At 47.8% G+C, this 15637-nt stretch overlaps 1 protein-coding gene across 1 annotated transcript in view; it reads left to right on the top strand.

Annotated features, from left to right (window-relative positions):
- Sdk1 (sidekick cell adhesion molecule 1) overlaps positions 1–15637 on the top strand; it is a 961631-nt gene that overhangs the window by 760586 nt on the left and 185408 nt on the right. The window contains exon 17 of the mRNA XM_050163182.1: positions 4252–4433. Within this exon, the coding sequence (XP_050019139.1) occupies positions 4252–4433 (182 nt within the window). The remainder of the gene's footprint in view (positions 1–4251; positions 4434–15637) is intronic.

Genomic DNA, 15637 nt, shown 5'->3' with positions numbered 1-15637 from the left:
TCGGATCCAACACACAATGCATAGGAGCAAATAGAAGATCAATCACCTTAGTGGCTCACACCGTAAGAAGTAGTTAGGGTGCTCTCACGGTGATAAAATATTTATAATAATAGGCAGCATGTTTCTCCGAGAGGCACTCAGGGTTATGTCCTTTAAAAAAAAAAAATCCTGTTTATTTCTGGATAAAAATCCATTTGTTCTGACTGAGCCCATCTCCAGGGTAACAGATCCTCCCAGAAAGAAGGAAAGAGGATGCTCCATGGAGTCCTCCTTCTCCTTGACCTTCTCAGACATCCAGCATATGTCCCCAGGACCCCTAGAGCCCGGGCCAGAGTGGACCCCCTCGCCCATTCTATTTTCAAAGATGATGAAGTGGCTGAGGAGAGTGTATGGTTGGGATAGGCTTCATGTCCTGAACAAGGACCTCAGCCTGTGTCCCCACCATGTCCCCCCAATGCTAATCTCATAGTCTTTCTTGGGAAAGTGGGTTGGGTAGTGAAGGGCTCCTGGGAGCCAGACATTCCCTGGAGTGACTTTGCAGTGTCTCCCAGAAAGCTGTGAAGAAATATCTACTCGGGGCCTGGGAGGTGGCTCAGTGGGTAAGAGACTGGCTCTGCAAGCATTGGGTGCTTGAGTGTGAGTCCTCAGCACCCACACAAAAAGCTGGGCCTGGTGCCACATGCCAGTCACCCCAGGGCAGGGACTGGGAGTCGGGCAAGACAGGGGGATCTCTGAAGCTCATTTATCAGCCAGACTAGCCAAATGGATGAGCTCCAGGTTCAGTGAGAGACCCCTGTGAAGCAGAGAGGAAAGCTAGTGTTGACCTCTGGCCTCCACACACATTTACACATAGGTGCGCATACACTCACATGCACACGTGCACACACACATATGAACACATATAGACCATACACGCACAAATGACAACAATAATAATTAAACATTTCCTTATGCTTATCTTAAAGGAGGGATGATATTTAGCTAGAGTCATATAGGGAACTGATGGTGGATAACCCCAAGGCGTGGGTGCAGCGAGGTGTCTTGTGGAGATGCATATTCATGGTGCTCTCTGGGTTACACGTCTCCTAGGACTCATTACAGCGATTTCAAGCTTAAGTAAAATCTCAGTTTCAAGTAAAATCTTTCCTGTCGTTCCTGCAATCCAAGGCAGGTTGCTCAGGTTCACCGTTCCTGATAAGGAGAGGGGGATTGCTGACGCAGGAACACTCGGGGCTGCAAGCAGGTTGACTCCAAGTCAGCCTGGTTGTGTGTGGTTGTTCCCTGCTGTGTTTGGTTGGTTGGTTTTGAGGCAGATGCTCATGTAGCCCAGGCTAGCCTCAAACTCTCTACGTAGCCAGGGAGGGCCTTGATCTTCTGTTCTTCCTACCACCAACTTCCGAGTGCCAGGATTACAAACAGGCACTACCATATGCAGTTTACCAGGGGCTGGGGCGGAACCAGGGCCTCCTGCTTGCCAGCAAGGCTTCTGTTAGCTGGGCCACACCCTCCGCTTATTGATTTAACAGCCTTGTCTGAGGATGTATGTCTAGGCACTCAGGACTTTATCTGCTGATTGTTCTAGACTCTGTCGGCAGGAAACACAAACTAGATCCCAGGGTGAGGAATATCTGTCTTTCCCTCTCCTGTCCCCTTCGCTCCCCCTGTATTTCTAGTCTCCCTCTGAGGGGTTTATCTTGGCTTACGGTTCTCAAGGGCTCCTTCTGTGGCCACTGGGCTCTATTGCTCTGGGCTTGTGGTGGGTGGGAGAGTGGAAGGGCCTACAGGAGGGCAGTGATGATAGACAGAGGCCGTGAAGCAGAAAGATTATGGAAGGGGCCAGGCACAAAGTGTCCACCTCAAAGGTTCAGTCATAGCGACACACCTTCTCCAGCAGGCCCCACCTGGTTCCCACCAACTCCTGAGCCAATTATGAATCTACTGATTAGATGAGACTCCGCCCACTCCAACCCACCAGGTGGGAATCAAGATTTAAACACAAGCCTCTGTCCGCCTGAAAGCACAGCTCCACCTTGAATACCAGAAATAAAAGAGCTTATTTCTGGAACCAACTGTAAGTGACCATGGCCCAATGCAGATTCGGGTCACCTCTAATTCTGCATTCCAACATGAGGACAGTTCCTTGAAGTTTTACAGTCAAAGAACAAAGAAAGTCCTAAATCAAGGCACTGTCAACCTCAGATGCCAGCTAACAGCACTCTCAGCCCTTTGGTTGGAGGAAGCCAGTGGTCTGTTACATTGATTCATTTCAGGTTTTGCCTGTTAATTCTAAGGATGTTATAGTTCAGACACAGAGGTAGGCAAGGAATGGCTGTCGAGGGGCTAAAGACAGCCCAGGAGTAATTTTAATTAGACATTGGACCTGCAACTCCCCAACCTCACACAGTGAAGTTCTCATCCTTCGACCCTCTTAGCAGGGCTCAGCTGTAAGCACAGTTCTTTCCCCCAGCTTCCCTTCAGGACTGTTTGGGAGGAACCTTCCTACCATGACCTGGTGCAGAGAAAGCTAGCTTTGACCTTTATGCCTTCAAGGCTTTCTGTCCTTCCTCCTTTCTCTTTCCTTCCAAATCGGCCTTACCAAGCACAAATGGTTCCTTAGACAGGAAGAACGTCCCGGGAAGTCCTGGATTGAAGAAGAAACTTCTCTGGCCTCTCTCTACTCCCTCATTTGCATATCTCTTAGGGAAGTTGTGGTTTCTGGGCTTGAGTTTTCCTGCCTAGGTGACCCTGTTGGTCTGGGAGTTCCTGTCCTGTCCTGGGTGCATCCCTTCCCTCTGCTCTGTCAGTGGGGCAGCAGCTGGGAAGACCCTGGTGACTCCAGTCGCTGTGAGAAGTTAGTGGGTCTGCAGCTGCCTCTCTGTTTAAGGACGTCTTGTCTGTCGTTTCCCCTCTCCGGGTATCAATCACACGAAGCTGCTTTTCGCAGAGGCAAGAACAACTGGGCTATAAATTGGACGCTTCAAGAAGCCGCAGGATGACTGTACGTGTCTCTCATTTTACCCAGGGGAACTGATCCAGAAAAGCTCTGTGAATTAACTGAGCTACTTCAGTACATTAACTTCTATAAACGGAATCATGGAAAAACATTTGCTAATGAAAATAATGCAGGAAAAGGCCTTCCACAGTACAAAAGCCGTTCCCTAATTCATGCCTTTTTTTTTTTCAGAGATGGTTTGTGTAAGCCATCTTGTTAATAAGACCAACTTTAAATTTCTGCTTCAGGGTGCTGAAGGACATGTTACCCAAGAACTCACAAAGGTCCCCCCAAAAAGCAATTGGTCATGGACTAGCCCTTTAGAAGTTTTAGCATGTTTTCGAAGCTACTCACTCTAGGTCTGGGATATCTCTGGACCAATTTATTATTTTAATTTATTATTCTTAAATGGAAACAGGACAGGGCACTAGGACAGAGGGCAGGAGACCACAGTCCACTGGCTTCCTGTTTTCTCCCGGCAATGTAGCTGCAAGATCAACCTTTCTCTCCATCCCTGATAGTGATCAGGTTCCAAACCTTGACTCCGAGTCACGTACACACTCAGCAGTTCACACCTGAAATGCAGAACTTCTAGAATGTGATGATACACATCTGGGTAATTCAGGAAGCTGAAGCAGGAGTATCATGGGTCCCAGGCAAGCCTGGGCTGCATAGCAAGCCCCTGTCTCAATAGGAAGGAAGGAGAGAGGGATAGAGGGCAGAGGAAAGAAGGGAGCATCATTTGGGTTCCACCAGCCTCCAGGATCCCCATAGCCTCCTTCCAGCAGCTGGGGCAGTCTAAGCCTCAGCTGACAGCGTGGGTCTCTCTTCTTTGTGGGGCATTTCTATCACATTTTCTCAAAAGGGAAACCGAGTCTGGGTGTAGTGGTGCACACTTGCAGTCCCAGCTAAGAAACTGAGGCATGAGGATTACTGCAAGTCAGAGGCCAGCCTGGGCTACCAGGTAAGTTCTAGGACATCTAGGCTACAGTGGCAAGACTTTACCTAGAAGCAGCAGCAACAAAACCAACAGAATTTCCCCATGGCCATCCAGAGTTGAAAGCCTGTTCCACTTCACCTGGATTTTACGGTCACCGTGAGATTAGAGTATAGCATGTATGAAGCCATTGACCAAGGCATGCTGTGGTCAGGCCTAGCTCGAAGCCTCGTTCATGCCTGCTGAACTCTGCCATCCTCTCAAGGCAATCACAGTCCACCGTGGGCGGTGTCCCAGCCCTCATGCTTCCTCTCTGCTATAGGTACCGCCTGGCTGGCCTGCCCGGGGAGCATCAGCAGAGGAACATTAGCAGCCCGGAGGTGAACTACTGCCTGGTCACTGACCTCATCATCTGGACCCAGTATGAGATCCAGGTGGCTGCCTACAACGGCGCAGGCCTGGGAGTCTTCAGCAGGGCGGTGACCGAGTACACCTTACAAGGAGGTGAGTTGCCAGGGGGAACTTCTGTGGGAAACTGGGGCTTGGAGTCAGTCCGTTCTGATTGGAATATGCAACTCTCTAGGGGGATGTCAATAAAAATACAGGCCTTACCTCAAAATGGGTAAGGGCTTGTTTATTCTGGGGTCAAATACTAGTGACTGTAGACAAAGAATGCAGACTCAAGTTGTCCCCAAAGATATGCTCCGCCGTAGAAATGAGATCTTGTTAGTCACAGAACAGAGTAAGTCACAGTTCAAGGCACTTTTCAAATACCTTGACAGAAAGCTCACAGCAAAGCCGGAATGTCACTGCTCCAAGCCTCAGATGCTCTCTGATGCCATGCTCAGACTGAGCTGTTGGGAGCTACAGGTCCTTTTTGTATATAGCAAAGGATTTCTTTACCTAGGCTTCTTAAAGATGCTAGGTCACCCCATGGAGCTGGACCAGAAATGCTGATGTTGAGGGCTAGAGAGAGTCCAAGATGATCTGGCTTTGGACCTGTACCATTCCAGCTCTCCAAAGTCACAGACCTTCTAATCAGCCAGGTAGCCTAGGGAAGGTTTAAATGGGAGATGTGTTTTATTTCTCTGGGTGCTTCAGTTTCTAAGAGCTGTATGGGAAAATCTAACCCATAAGTGAGTCAATGGGATCTCACTCCTTGCCTATTCCTGAACCTCCTCATCGCTGCTGAGGAGAAACTTAGTATCTTAGCACTCTGTTCCTCTGGGAGATGGGGACAAAAGAGCCTAGGTACATCGTATGTATATGGAGTCTTAGGAGAGTCTGTGTTAATCCTAAAATTGGCCAAAAAAAAAAAAATACTGTTCCACCCTTTTGGCCGAATTTAAACAAGCTTTTATTAAGTGTATTAAACACTAACCAAGATGAAATTTTGGTCAAAACCATCACCTGGAAATTTTCCAGGTAAGTAGAGCCAAGATGCTTTGTTGTTAGTTTCTAGAACTCTAACTCCCAGAATCCCAGGAGGTTACCTGGTCCTTGGGTAGGTGTGGCTTACATCTGATCATATATGCAGTCTTGGGAAGGCCTGTGAACTCTTTCTTTCTTCAGTGGATCACAACTGTCAGCGGGTCAGAACAGTTCGCCTTGCTATTATGGCTATCTTTTGAAACTGACAACTGTTCACAGATACTGTTTTAGTTTAGGTGATATGATTATTGGGAACAGAATTCATGAATTGGGTTTTTTTTTAATTATTATATAAGTCAACAATGTAAGATCAATAAGCGCTTCCCCATCCTTCAAAGAAATGAGGCAGAATGTCAGAAAGTGGTAGATCCTCCCGGTACATGCCAAGGCTCAGCCCCAGGGTTTACAGTAAAGCCTTTCTAGGGCCACTAACTCCTCCTCTGCTTTCTGGAAGATTCTTGTTGCAGCCCTAGGCACCTCAGTGACATTGGCTACTTGCACTCGTCATTGTTGTCCTAAGCAGTAATACACAGTCCCTTCTTAATGGCCACATTGGTCCTACGGCAACCCAAATCCTGGCCAAGGGAGTAGGGGGGAGCAATTTCCCTTCACGGGGTCTCTAAGCCTTTCTTTCTCAGCAATTTACGAGGTTCTCAGTTCGCAGGTGTGGTTTTATTTGCTTAGGCATTTTTATTGCTACCAGGGCCTTGACCTTTTTTCAAATGATAAGGTTTCTAACTGCCCACTTCTCTCCCCAAATCCTGCCTCAGACCTAATGTTCCTTGATATTACACGCTGTTATTATCAGCCCTTATTGATTGGCTGTCGGTTGCCATCCAAGAGTCCATAAATCCTCCTTTATAAATTAAAAACAGTCAGCGCTGCCTGCCCAGCAAGTAGCAGCAATATTAAAATGCTGGACAGCCAGGCAGGGCTTGTCCATCTGCAAGGGATTCCTGACCACCCGTTTGAAGAGGCAAGCAGCAGACAGCCTGGACAATAAATGCTTGTGTTAATGAGCCTGTTTAATAAAACAACAGTAAACTTGGAAACACTTCAAATAACTAGCATAGGGGCTAGAGAGATGGCTCAGTGGTTAGGAGTGCTTACGGTGCCGGTGCTGGACAACTTAAAACTGCCCCTAACTCCAGCTCCAGGGAGTCTGACGCCCTCTTCTGGCCTCACTGGGCACTGCACTCAAATGCAAATGCACATCGTGCACACTCATGCACATAATTAAAAATAGAGCAAATCTTTATAAAATTGTGAGCAAGGCTATGGGTTATACCCTATTACTATTAACTGATTCCCCATTCTATTGCCAGAGTCCTTGAGCTCTGTGTACAGTCAGAGAAATCAAGGCTTAATTTAAAAGGGTACTGAGGCTGGAGACTCTGCCTAGTATATGTATTTGGTACTTGAGAGCCATGACAGGTTTAAGAGGGAGTGACAAGCTGGAAATGCTGAGTTGGAAGACATCTTAGTTAGGGTTTCCGCTGTTGTGTTTAAAGTGACCACGACCAAAGCAATTCAGGGAGGAAAGGGTTTATTTCTGCTCCTGACTGTCAGATCCTACTCCATCACTGAAGGAAGTCAAGTTTTACTAGATTCAGGGTAGGAACCTGGAGGCAGGAGCTGATGCAGAGGCCATGGAGGGGAGCTGCTTACTGACTTGCTCTCATGGCTTGCTTAGATTTCTTTCTTATCACATCTGGGACCGCCAGCGCAGGGATGGCACCACCCACATATACCTCTAATTAAGAAAATGCACTACAAGCCGGGCGGTGGTGGCCATGCCTTTTATCTCAGTGCTCTGGAGGCAGAGGCAGGCGGATCTCTGTGAGTTCTAGACCAGCGTGTTCTACAGAGTGAGCTCCAGGACAGCCAAGACTGTTTGTTTCATGGAGAAACCCTGTCTTGCAAAACAAAACAAAACAAAATTTAAAAAAAAGAAAGAAGAAGAGAAAGGAAGGAAGGAAATGTACTATGGGCAACTCTTAATGGAGGCATGCCCTCGACTGAGAGTCCCTAGCGTGTGTCAAGTAGGCATAAAAAGAGGACTCCATCAGTGGAGCATGGGAGGGGTGGGCCATACGAGAGCAGCTACATAGAAAGACAAAAGAACAAATAATCTGGCTAGAAAGTGACAGATTCTCCCAGCTCTGAGATGGGCAGTGAGAAGGGACCCAGGTGTCCATTTGGGTGGTACATTATTCTTTCAAATCAGATCACATGCGGGCTTGGGAGACGCTTCAATTAATAAAGATATGAACTGGATTTCCAGAACTCAAGTTTAAAAAAAAAAACAACTATGCTGGTATGTGCTTCTAATCCTAGCCCCAGAAAGGCAGAGATGGAAGGTGAGGACAGGCACCTAAGGCTGGGGAACGGCTGCCAGAGCGGCCACCGACAGCTCCTGCTCCCTTTCCAAGGTGACTTCTAGTTATGGGTCACCCCGTGGGCTACATGGTTTCTAGGTATGAGCCTCCAGAGAAGAGTAAGGCTCAGCATGGTGGGGGTGAGGGAGTGGGGGCAGAGCTTGGATTGCTTCTTGGTCATCTCTGTTGGAACGAGGGGGAACTGAGAGTGTACAACCTTTCTTGGTCATGACTTCCACTTAGTCACCCTGCAGACCCTGGAGCTTAGTCCTAAACACAGGGGGGTGGTGTGGGCAATAGCTCAGCCAAGCTTCCTTTGCAGCTAAGAGGTCACTTAGTGTCCCCTGAGTGTCCTACAGCTGTTGGTGCTGTGCGCTGGAAAGGCCTGGAGTAGGTCCTTCAAGCAGAAATGGGGGAAATGAAAATGCTTGTACATTAAAAGAGGAAAGAATAACTCATAAAATTAATTGCCAGCTTCATTTGGGAGATCATGGGTGTGTATAGAAACAAAATTTGGCAGTCAATCTGGAGATGCTGAAGGAGGCCAGGGATGCTTAGCTGGGGTGGGTGGGATTTCAGCCTATCAGGCCTGGCTCCCTCTCCCTTCAAAGAGTGTCTAGAAAGCACCCTGTACTCCACAGGGACCACTGGGGAAAGTATACGTAGCTTATGTGGCCTTTTGCTGGATGTGGGACTCTGCTAAGTTCTCAGGGAGAAAAGGGGGGGGCAAAGTGGTAGTCACAAGCTGCCCTCGGCACCGACAGCGAAGAACACCAACAACACACTGCTTCCCCCAGCTCCGTCTTGGGCATACATTTTTTTTTTAATCTCAAACATGTGTTTCCTTCCAGGAAGCCCCTTTGGGAAGGTAAGCAAGTTATTCCCACCCAGGGTGGAACCCAGTATAGTGCCAAGCCCAGAAGTAATTGAATCCACCACTCACCTGCCATATACCCCAGGCGCTTCTGTTACTGAATTACACCAGGTTGCGGGTTGCATGGTACACTGTATACTGTGCCCACCTGGCTCGTTGTTGAGTTTTTCCTTTGCATGTGTATAAGTGTATGGTGTGAATGCATTCATGTGTGCGCATGCACATGTGTGAGTGTGTGCGTGTGTATGTGCGTGTGTGCTTATATGAATGTGTGTGAGTCCAGGATGGGGAGGTTCACTGGTGTCTGTGTGTGGAATTTGACTTCCAGCTTCTTCCCCAATTTCTCTCCACCTTATGTACTGAGCAGGCTCTGGCTGAGCCTGGAGCTCGCCGAGCCCGGCTAGTCTATCTAGCGAGCTTGTCCTAGGGACCGCCTGTCCTGGCCTCCTGAGTGCTGGGTTTACAGGAGGCCACCACACCTTCCTGGATTTTTGTATGTGGGTCCTGTGGATCCGAATTCTGATCCCCACACTTGGAGGAGAAACACTTTTTTCACCGAGCCATCTCTCCGATGCCTTTTTAGCAGGTTCTCCACATGGACTGGTGCCCTGGGCACACGGGCTAGCCCCAGAAGAACTCTCTAACTTCCATGACAGCTCCTGTCCTGCTTCCATCCACCACCCCCGAAACCTCCGTCAATCTTGTCTAATAGATTCCGCAGCAATGCCTCCTGACCTCTGCTGGGAGCATTTTAAACAGGACGCATTAACTTACAAATGGAGCGTCGCTGCTCTGACAGGGTTTGAGCCAAGTGAACTTTCCATGGGGTCAGAGGGCAGGCTGGCTGCTCTATAGATGTGGAGAACCCAGAACCCGTGACACACTGGGAGCTGCCTGTCAGATTTCCATCTTGACGACCCAAAAGGCGGTGGGGAGTAGCTCGCATTTCATAGCTCGCCCAGAAATCAATAGCACTTTCGGTTTCCAGAAGTGGGGAAAAAAGCACCATGCGTAGCTTCTGTGGTCGAAACGCTCTGTGTAATTAGAAGCATTTCTCTTCTGCCACTGTCTGCTTCAGCAACTTTCTAATCGTGCAGAAGGAGAGGGAAAAGACCGAGTCATCAAAAGCCAGCTGAGGCTCCTACCTGAGTGACATTGACTCAGTGTTGGGCTTCCGCCATTGGGGTTGTTTGAATGGTTCAATAGCCTTGAAAGACAGGGGAAGGAATGAAGCTAGGAGGTTGTCAGTGTGTGTGTGTGTGTGTGTGTGTGTGTGTGTGTGTGTGTGTGTGAGAGAGAGAGAGAGAGAGAGAGAGAGAGAGAGAGAGACTTGGAGTATGAAATGTAATCTAGCGGCTGGAAAGACGGTTCAGTGGGGCAAGTGAGGACCCGAGCTTGGATTCCTAGACCCCACATAAAAAGCTGGCATGAACCTGAAGTCCCAACACCAGGGAGGCGGACACAGGAAGAGCCCAGGGACTTGCTTGCTAGCCAGTACAGACAAAACAATGAGTTCCAGGTTTAGTAAGAGACCCTGCCTCAAAAAAATAAGGTGTGGGGGGGGGGGTCTAGGAAGATGATGAAGCAGGGGAGTGCTTGCTGCATAAGCCTGATGTCCTGAGTTCAGGCCCCCAGAACCCCCAGAGAAGCTAGACATGGTAGCGCAAGTGACTCTAATCTCAGTGTGCTTGTACCAGGAGGTGAGAGGCAGATGAAGTGGCCAGCAGCACTCAAACAGCAACGCACAGCAGATCCCATGTCAAAAAAGGTGAGAGGCAGTGACAGACACCCAAGTCATCTTCTTCCACACAGGTGCTATGAGTATACTCACATATACTCATAAATGTACCCATACACAATATATATGTGTGTATATGTATACTACATATACATACATATATATTCCACACATATCACATATGCCATGACATGCACACACTTGTACTCACACACATGCTCATACATGCACATTCACTATATGTATAAATATGTGTGTGTGTTCCACACATGTGCCATGGCACACTCACACTCGTACTCACACATGCATATACATTATACCTTATAATATATGCATATATATACACATACACCCATACAGATGTAATAGATTACATCAAAATCCCCAAGCAAACCCATGCAGATTAGCAGATTCCCTCTATCCATTTTTAAAAACACATCCATTAAGACACAGATGTTGATTTTTCTATCAAGGGTCCAAAGACGAATTATACAATAAATCACCACTTGGAGTGTACCAATGTTTCCCCTGATTTTATTCCTCTTATCATTTTTCTTTTCATAACAGGTATGTTTGTGCTATCATGATTCATTATGGTCTCAGAACATTACCTTGTAATGAAGGAGAAATATTTGATATTTTAAAAGAGATGGAGGAAAAACATTTGGTTATCCACATTTCGAGAACATTAGCAAAGCTCCTAAGTGCTCGCTTGGGCTTTGAAAGGTTTTCCTGAAGTAAGGGTTGTAAATGAGCACTCGTTTGCAGAGCCCCGTTCTGATCCCCTCTCGGCAAATTCTCACTGTGTTACTAAATGGCATTGCACAAAAGACGTGTTTCCCAGCCCCAGAGATGCTCTAACCTCAGGCTCTCCCTTCTCAACAGCACAGCGTTCCAGGTTCTTCCAGCCTTACCCAAATACTAAAAGCCAAACAGAATAGACACAGGCTAATATACTGGGTGAGGCTAATGTGGTCACCTGGAGTTTGCAGTAAAGGAGAGGCTCACTTGGTGGCGTTTTCAGGAAAGACACTGTACGGGGCACCAGCATCCCTTATCTTGGCCGTGTTTTTCTGCTCATTACCTGATTTCATTTACTGTCTATTATTAGACACTGAGACCATGTGCCTCCCTATTTTACAGAGGAAAATAAATGGAAGCTCAGAGAGATGACTGTTGTGTCCCCAGATCATGTAGCAAGAAAATGCTGGAAAAGGCTAGAACGTAAAAGTCGCTCAGCTTGCCTCCCAGACTAGGCCTTTACTGCAGTGCCCTGCCATCGCCAGAGTTTGCCATTCACGTTCCACATTCTGCATATATCAAGCCTGGTGGAAATGGCTCTCAGGTTTCTCTGTAGCTTGTATGTGAAATAAGAGGAAAACGGATGCCATCTCCCTCACACTCACATGACAGGTGACTGCGCGGTGGCCACTGGAAATTATTCAGTTCAATGTTCAGTAAGAAATCTGTTTTACACACACATACACAGGCACATTCTCTCACACACACACTCATGCATGCACACATGAACACACGCATGTACACATGAATGAAACAAGAACAGTTACTTTACCAGACTCTTTGACAGTTTCTGTCCTGCTTCATTCTGCTTCTGTCTCTTAGGAACGCTCCTCTGCAGGACAAAGATGGCTCTATAGATAAAGCGCTTCTTGCTGTGTGAGGAGGTTCCGAGTTCAGATCCCTAGCACCTACATATGAACGCCAGGCATGTTGGTATACACCTATAATCCCAGCTCTGGAGAGGCCGAGACAGGAGGATCCCTGGGGTGTATTGGCCAACCATATACCTAAATCGGGAGCTCCAGGTTTCAGGGGGACGGAAAAACTCAAAAATAGGGTGGAAAGTCAGGTGTGGTAGTGGCACAAACCTTAAACCCCAGCACTCAAGAAGCAGAGACAAAGGCAGACAGATCTCTACGAGTTCAAAGCCACCCTGGTCTGTACAGAAAGAGTCGAGGCCAGCCAGGGATACATAGTGAGGTTTCATCTAAATAAATGAATAAAGAAAGAAAGAAAGAAAGAAAGAAAGAAAGAAAGAAAGAAAGAAAGAAAGAAAGAAAGAAAGAAAGAAAGAAGAGTATGATTGAGGAAGACAGTGTGGACCCAATCTGAGATGCATAAACACACACACATGCATGCACGCACGCAAGCACATGAGGCCACTGAATGACTTCCTGACCCACTAATGATTTGTGTCCTACAGTTTAAAGAACGATGAATTTGAGCAGTGTTGGCATCTGTCTAATTTGACTGCCACCCCTTTCAAAAAATGCTCCCGCTGGATTTAGGATTCATCGTGATTTGAGTGGCAACTATATCAGCTGTAAGTCAAACCCAGGTGTGCGCAGACCCCTGAGCCTAGGCACAGAGTATGGAGGGGGTGAGGGGTGTGGGTTCCTTCTGGCATCTGCGTCCTGCAGCTGACCTTGTAGGAGAGCAGCTAGTCTTCAGCGTGTCCTTCCGCTGCTGGTACAGAGTCCACAGGAATAGTGAAGTCACCTTAACTTACTGTGGCTGTCACTTCATTTGTGATTTATAGATGTGTGTTCTTCCAGCCTAGGAGCTCTAGGAAGGACCACGTCTGAGCGTCTCTGCTGTATCTCCTCCGTTCGCAACCCCAGGTGCAGCACCTGACACATAAGCAAACAGAGCCTGAAGGGATGGCTGACTAAGACCAGACCCCATTGGTTTATATCGCACTGCTCCAGACGGTGCCAGGGCAGCCTCCATTTCCGACTCCGTGCCTGCCATCCAACCTGACCCCTCTCCCTGTCTCCAGACTTTAAGGGCATGGAGGTTTGAGCACTGCCACAACGTATGATTTGTGTTTGATTTGTTAAGCGCCCAAAGTTAAGAGATTTTTAATTTCTAGCGAGACCTTGGGCTTTTTAAAGCGCTGGAATTTTTACAGAATGAGACTTTTAAAGATACATTTTATATTATCATATTAGCACGAGATCTTGGGGACAAACATGAAAGGGAAGATCATGGTTTCACAGTAACTGCCAGGAGTAGAATGTCCTGGTTAGGTCCTGTGGTCGATTTGATACAATTTAGAGTTGTCTAGGAAGAGGTTCTCAACTGAAGAATTTCCCGGATCTGATTGAGCTGTGGTCATGTCTGTGAGCAATTGTTTTTCACTGATGATTGCTGTGGGAGCACACAGCCCATTGTGGGTAGCATCATCCCTAGGTAGGTGGGTCTGGGCTGCATAAAGAAAGATCTTTGAGAGTTGGAGAGATGGCTCAGTGCTTAAGAGCACTGGGTGCACTTCAGGAGGGCCCAAGGTTCGATTCCCAGCACCCAAATGGTAGTTTGCAACTCTCTGCAATGCCAGTCCTAGTGGATCCAATGCCCTGTTTTGGCCTTTGAAGGCAATGCACATATGTGGTACCTAGTTGTACATGTAGAGGAAAGCACCCAAACACGTAAAAAGTTCATATGAAGCCAGCTGAGCATGAGTCTATAAACCAGCTGGTAAGCAGCGTTCCTTCATGGTTTTTGTCTCAAATTCCTGCCTGGAGTTTCTGCTCTGCCATTTCTGATGGGTTCTGAGACCTGAAGATATCAGATGAGGTAAATACTTTCTTCCCCTAATCATTTTTGTTTGCCATGTCTCATCGCAGCAGCAGAAAGCAAACTAGAAGAGAAGTTGGTATCAAGAGTGGGTATGTTCTGCATCCTGCCTTCCCAAAGCACAGCCTCCTAGCACCGCGTACATAGACTCCAGCCCACATGGGAGCCAGAGCTCAGAGCCCTTCCTCCCATGCTCAGCTGAAAAAGGCCCTGTGGGGTAGATGCCGGGCTGTCTCCCTGGAGGCTTCACCCTCCATGACCAGGAGATGCACTGCCCAGTGTGGCAGAGAGCTAGCTCAAGGCAGTGCCCTGGTCCCAGATGAACCAGTAAGCAAGTGCATGTGTGCACCCACGTGTGTGTGTGTGTGTGTGTGTGTGTGTGTGTGTGTGTGTGTGTCGAAATGCAGCTTAGCCCAAGACTGACATGGAGAGAAAGCCATATGGAGAACTGGATATGTGTCAACGTAACACAAATCAGGGTCATCTGGGACGAGGCAATCTTAATCAAGAAAACGCTTCTGTAGGGCTGGCCTGAAGACGCGTCTGTAGACAAGATGTTTTCTTGACTGATAATTGGTGTGTGAGGGCCCAAACCATTAAGGACAGTGCTACTCCTAGGCAGACGAACCTGGGGTACATAGAAATCAAAATGAGACGGCCAGGGGAGCAAGCCATAAGCAGCTCTCCTCCATGGCCTCTGCTTCAGTTCGGGATTCTGGGTTCCTGCCTTCCTTGAGTTCCTTTGGTGATGGACTGTGATGTGATGGAAAAACCCGTTCCTCCTTGGGTTGCTCATTGTCATGGTGTTTTACCACAGCAATAGAAACCCTAGCTGAGATGGGGAGCTTCAAGCATGCCGCTTCCTTCATAGTTTATGACATGTTCTTTGACAGTTTCGTATGCTGATCATATTCACCCCATTGCCCTCAATTACCCCTCTCTGACCCCTTCCAGACCACTTGTCCCAATGCACCCTCCTCCTGCTACTGCCTTGTTTTGTGGTCCACTGAGTTTATTTAGGGTCACTTGCATGAACACTGGAGTATGGCAGCTGAACAGTGGCTCCACCACTAAGGAACAATGCTCATTCATCAAGTCACCAGTAGGAAAGTAGTCCACACACACACACTCTCTCTCTCTCTCACACACACACACACACACACACCACCCACGACTCCTGAACACCCACACCACTTACTACCCCTCACACCTGAACTTGTGGTCACAGTACAGTCAAACAGGGCACTCTGAGAATAATCAAAAAGCCACTCTGGTTTCTCATCTTCAAGGTTGTGTCTGGGAAGTGGTTCCTTGTCCTGCTCAATCACAGGTCGCTACCCACCACTTTAGCCACTAGCCGTTCCATCTTCCCATCTTCTGCGGATGAATCTTATCTTTGGTGGCTCTTCACTTCACATGGGATTATGATTTTGTGTATGTGCACACACACAGCCCTGTGTGCCACAGTGTCAGTAGTAGGTTCCTCCCTAGGGCCTACAGTTTCTCCACCCAGGGGTTTTGACCGGGTCCCAGCACCAGGAGCGATTCTCTCCTGTAGAGTGAACCCCAAGTCCAGCAAGTAAGCGGTTGACTCACCCAGTAACAGTCATGCCACTATTGTGCCAATGGGTGCATCTTGCGTGGCAGGTTGGTCTTGTAACACGCTACTGGTTTCCTCCCCAGTAGCCTA

This window comes from Alexandromys fortis, unplaced genomic scaffold, assembly GCF_014885135.2.
Source record: "Alexandromys fortis isolate MF-2015 unplaced genomic scaffold, M_Fortis_MF-2015_v1.1 scaffold_144, whole genome shotgun sequence".
Lineage (NCBI taxonomy): Eukaryota > Metazoa > Chordata > Mammalia > Rodentia > Cricetidae > Alexandromys > Alexandromys fortis.
Note: the sequence above shows the minus strand (reverse complement) of the source record. Positions and strands in the feature narration are given on the sequence as shown.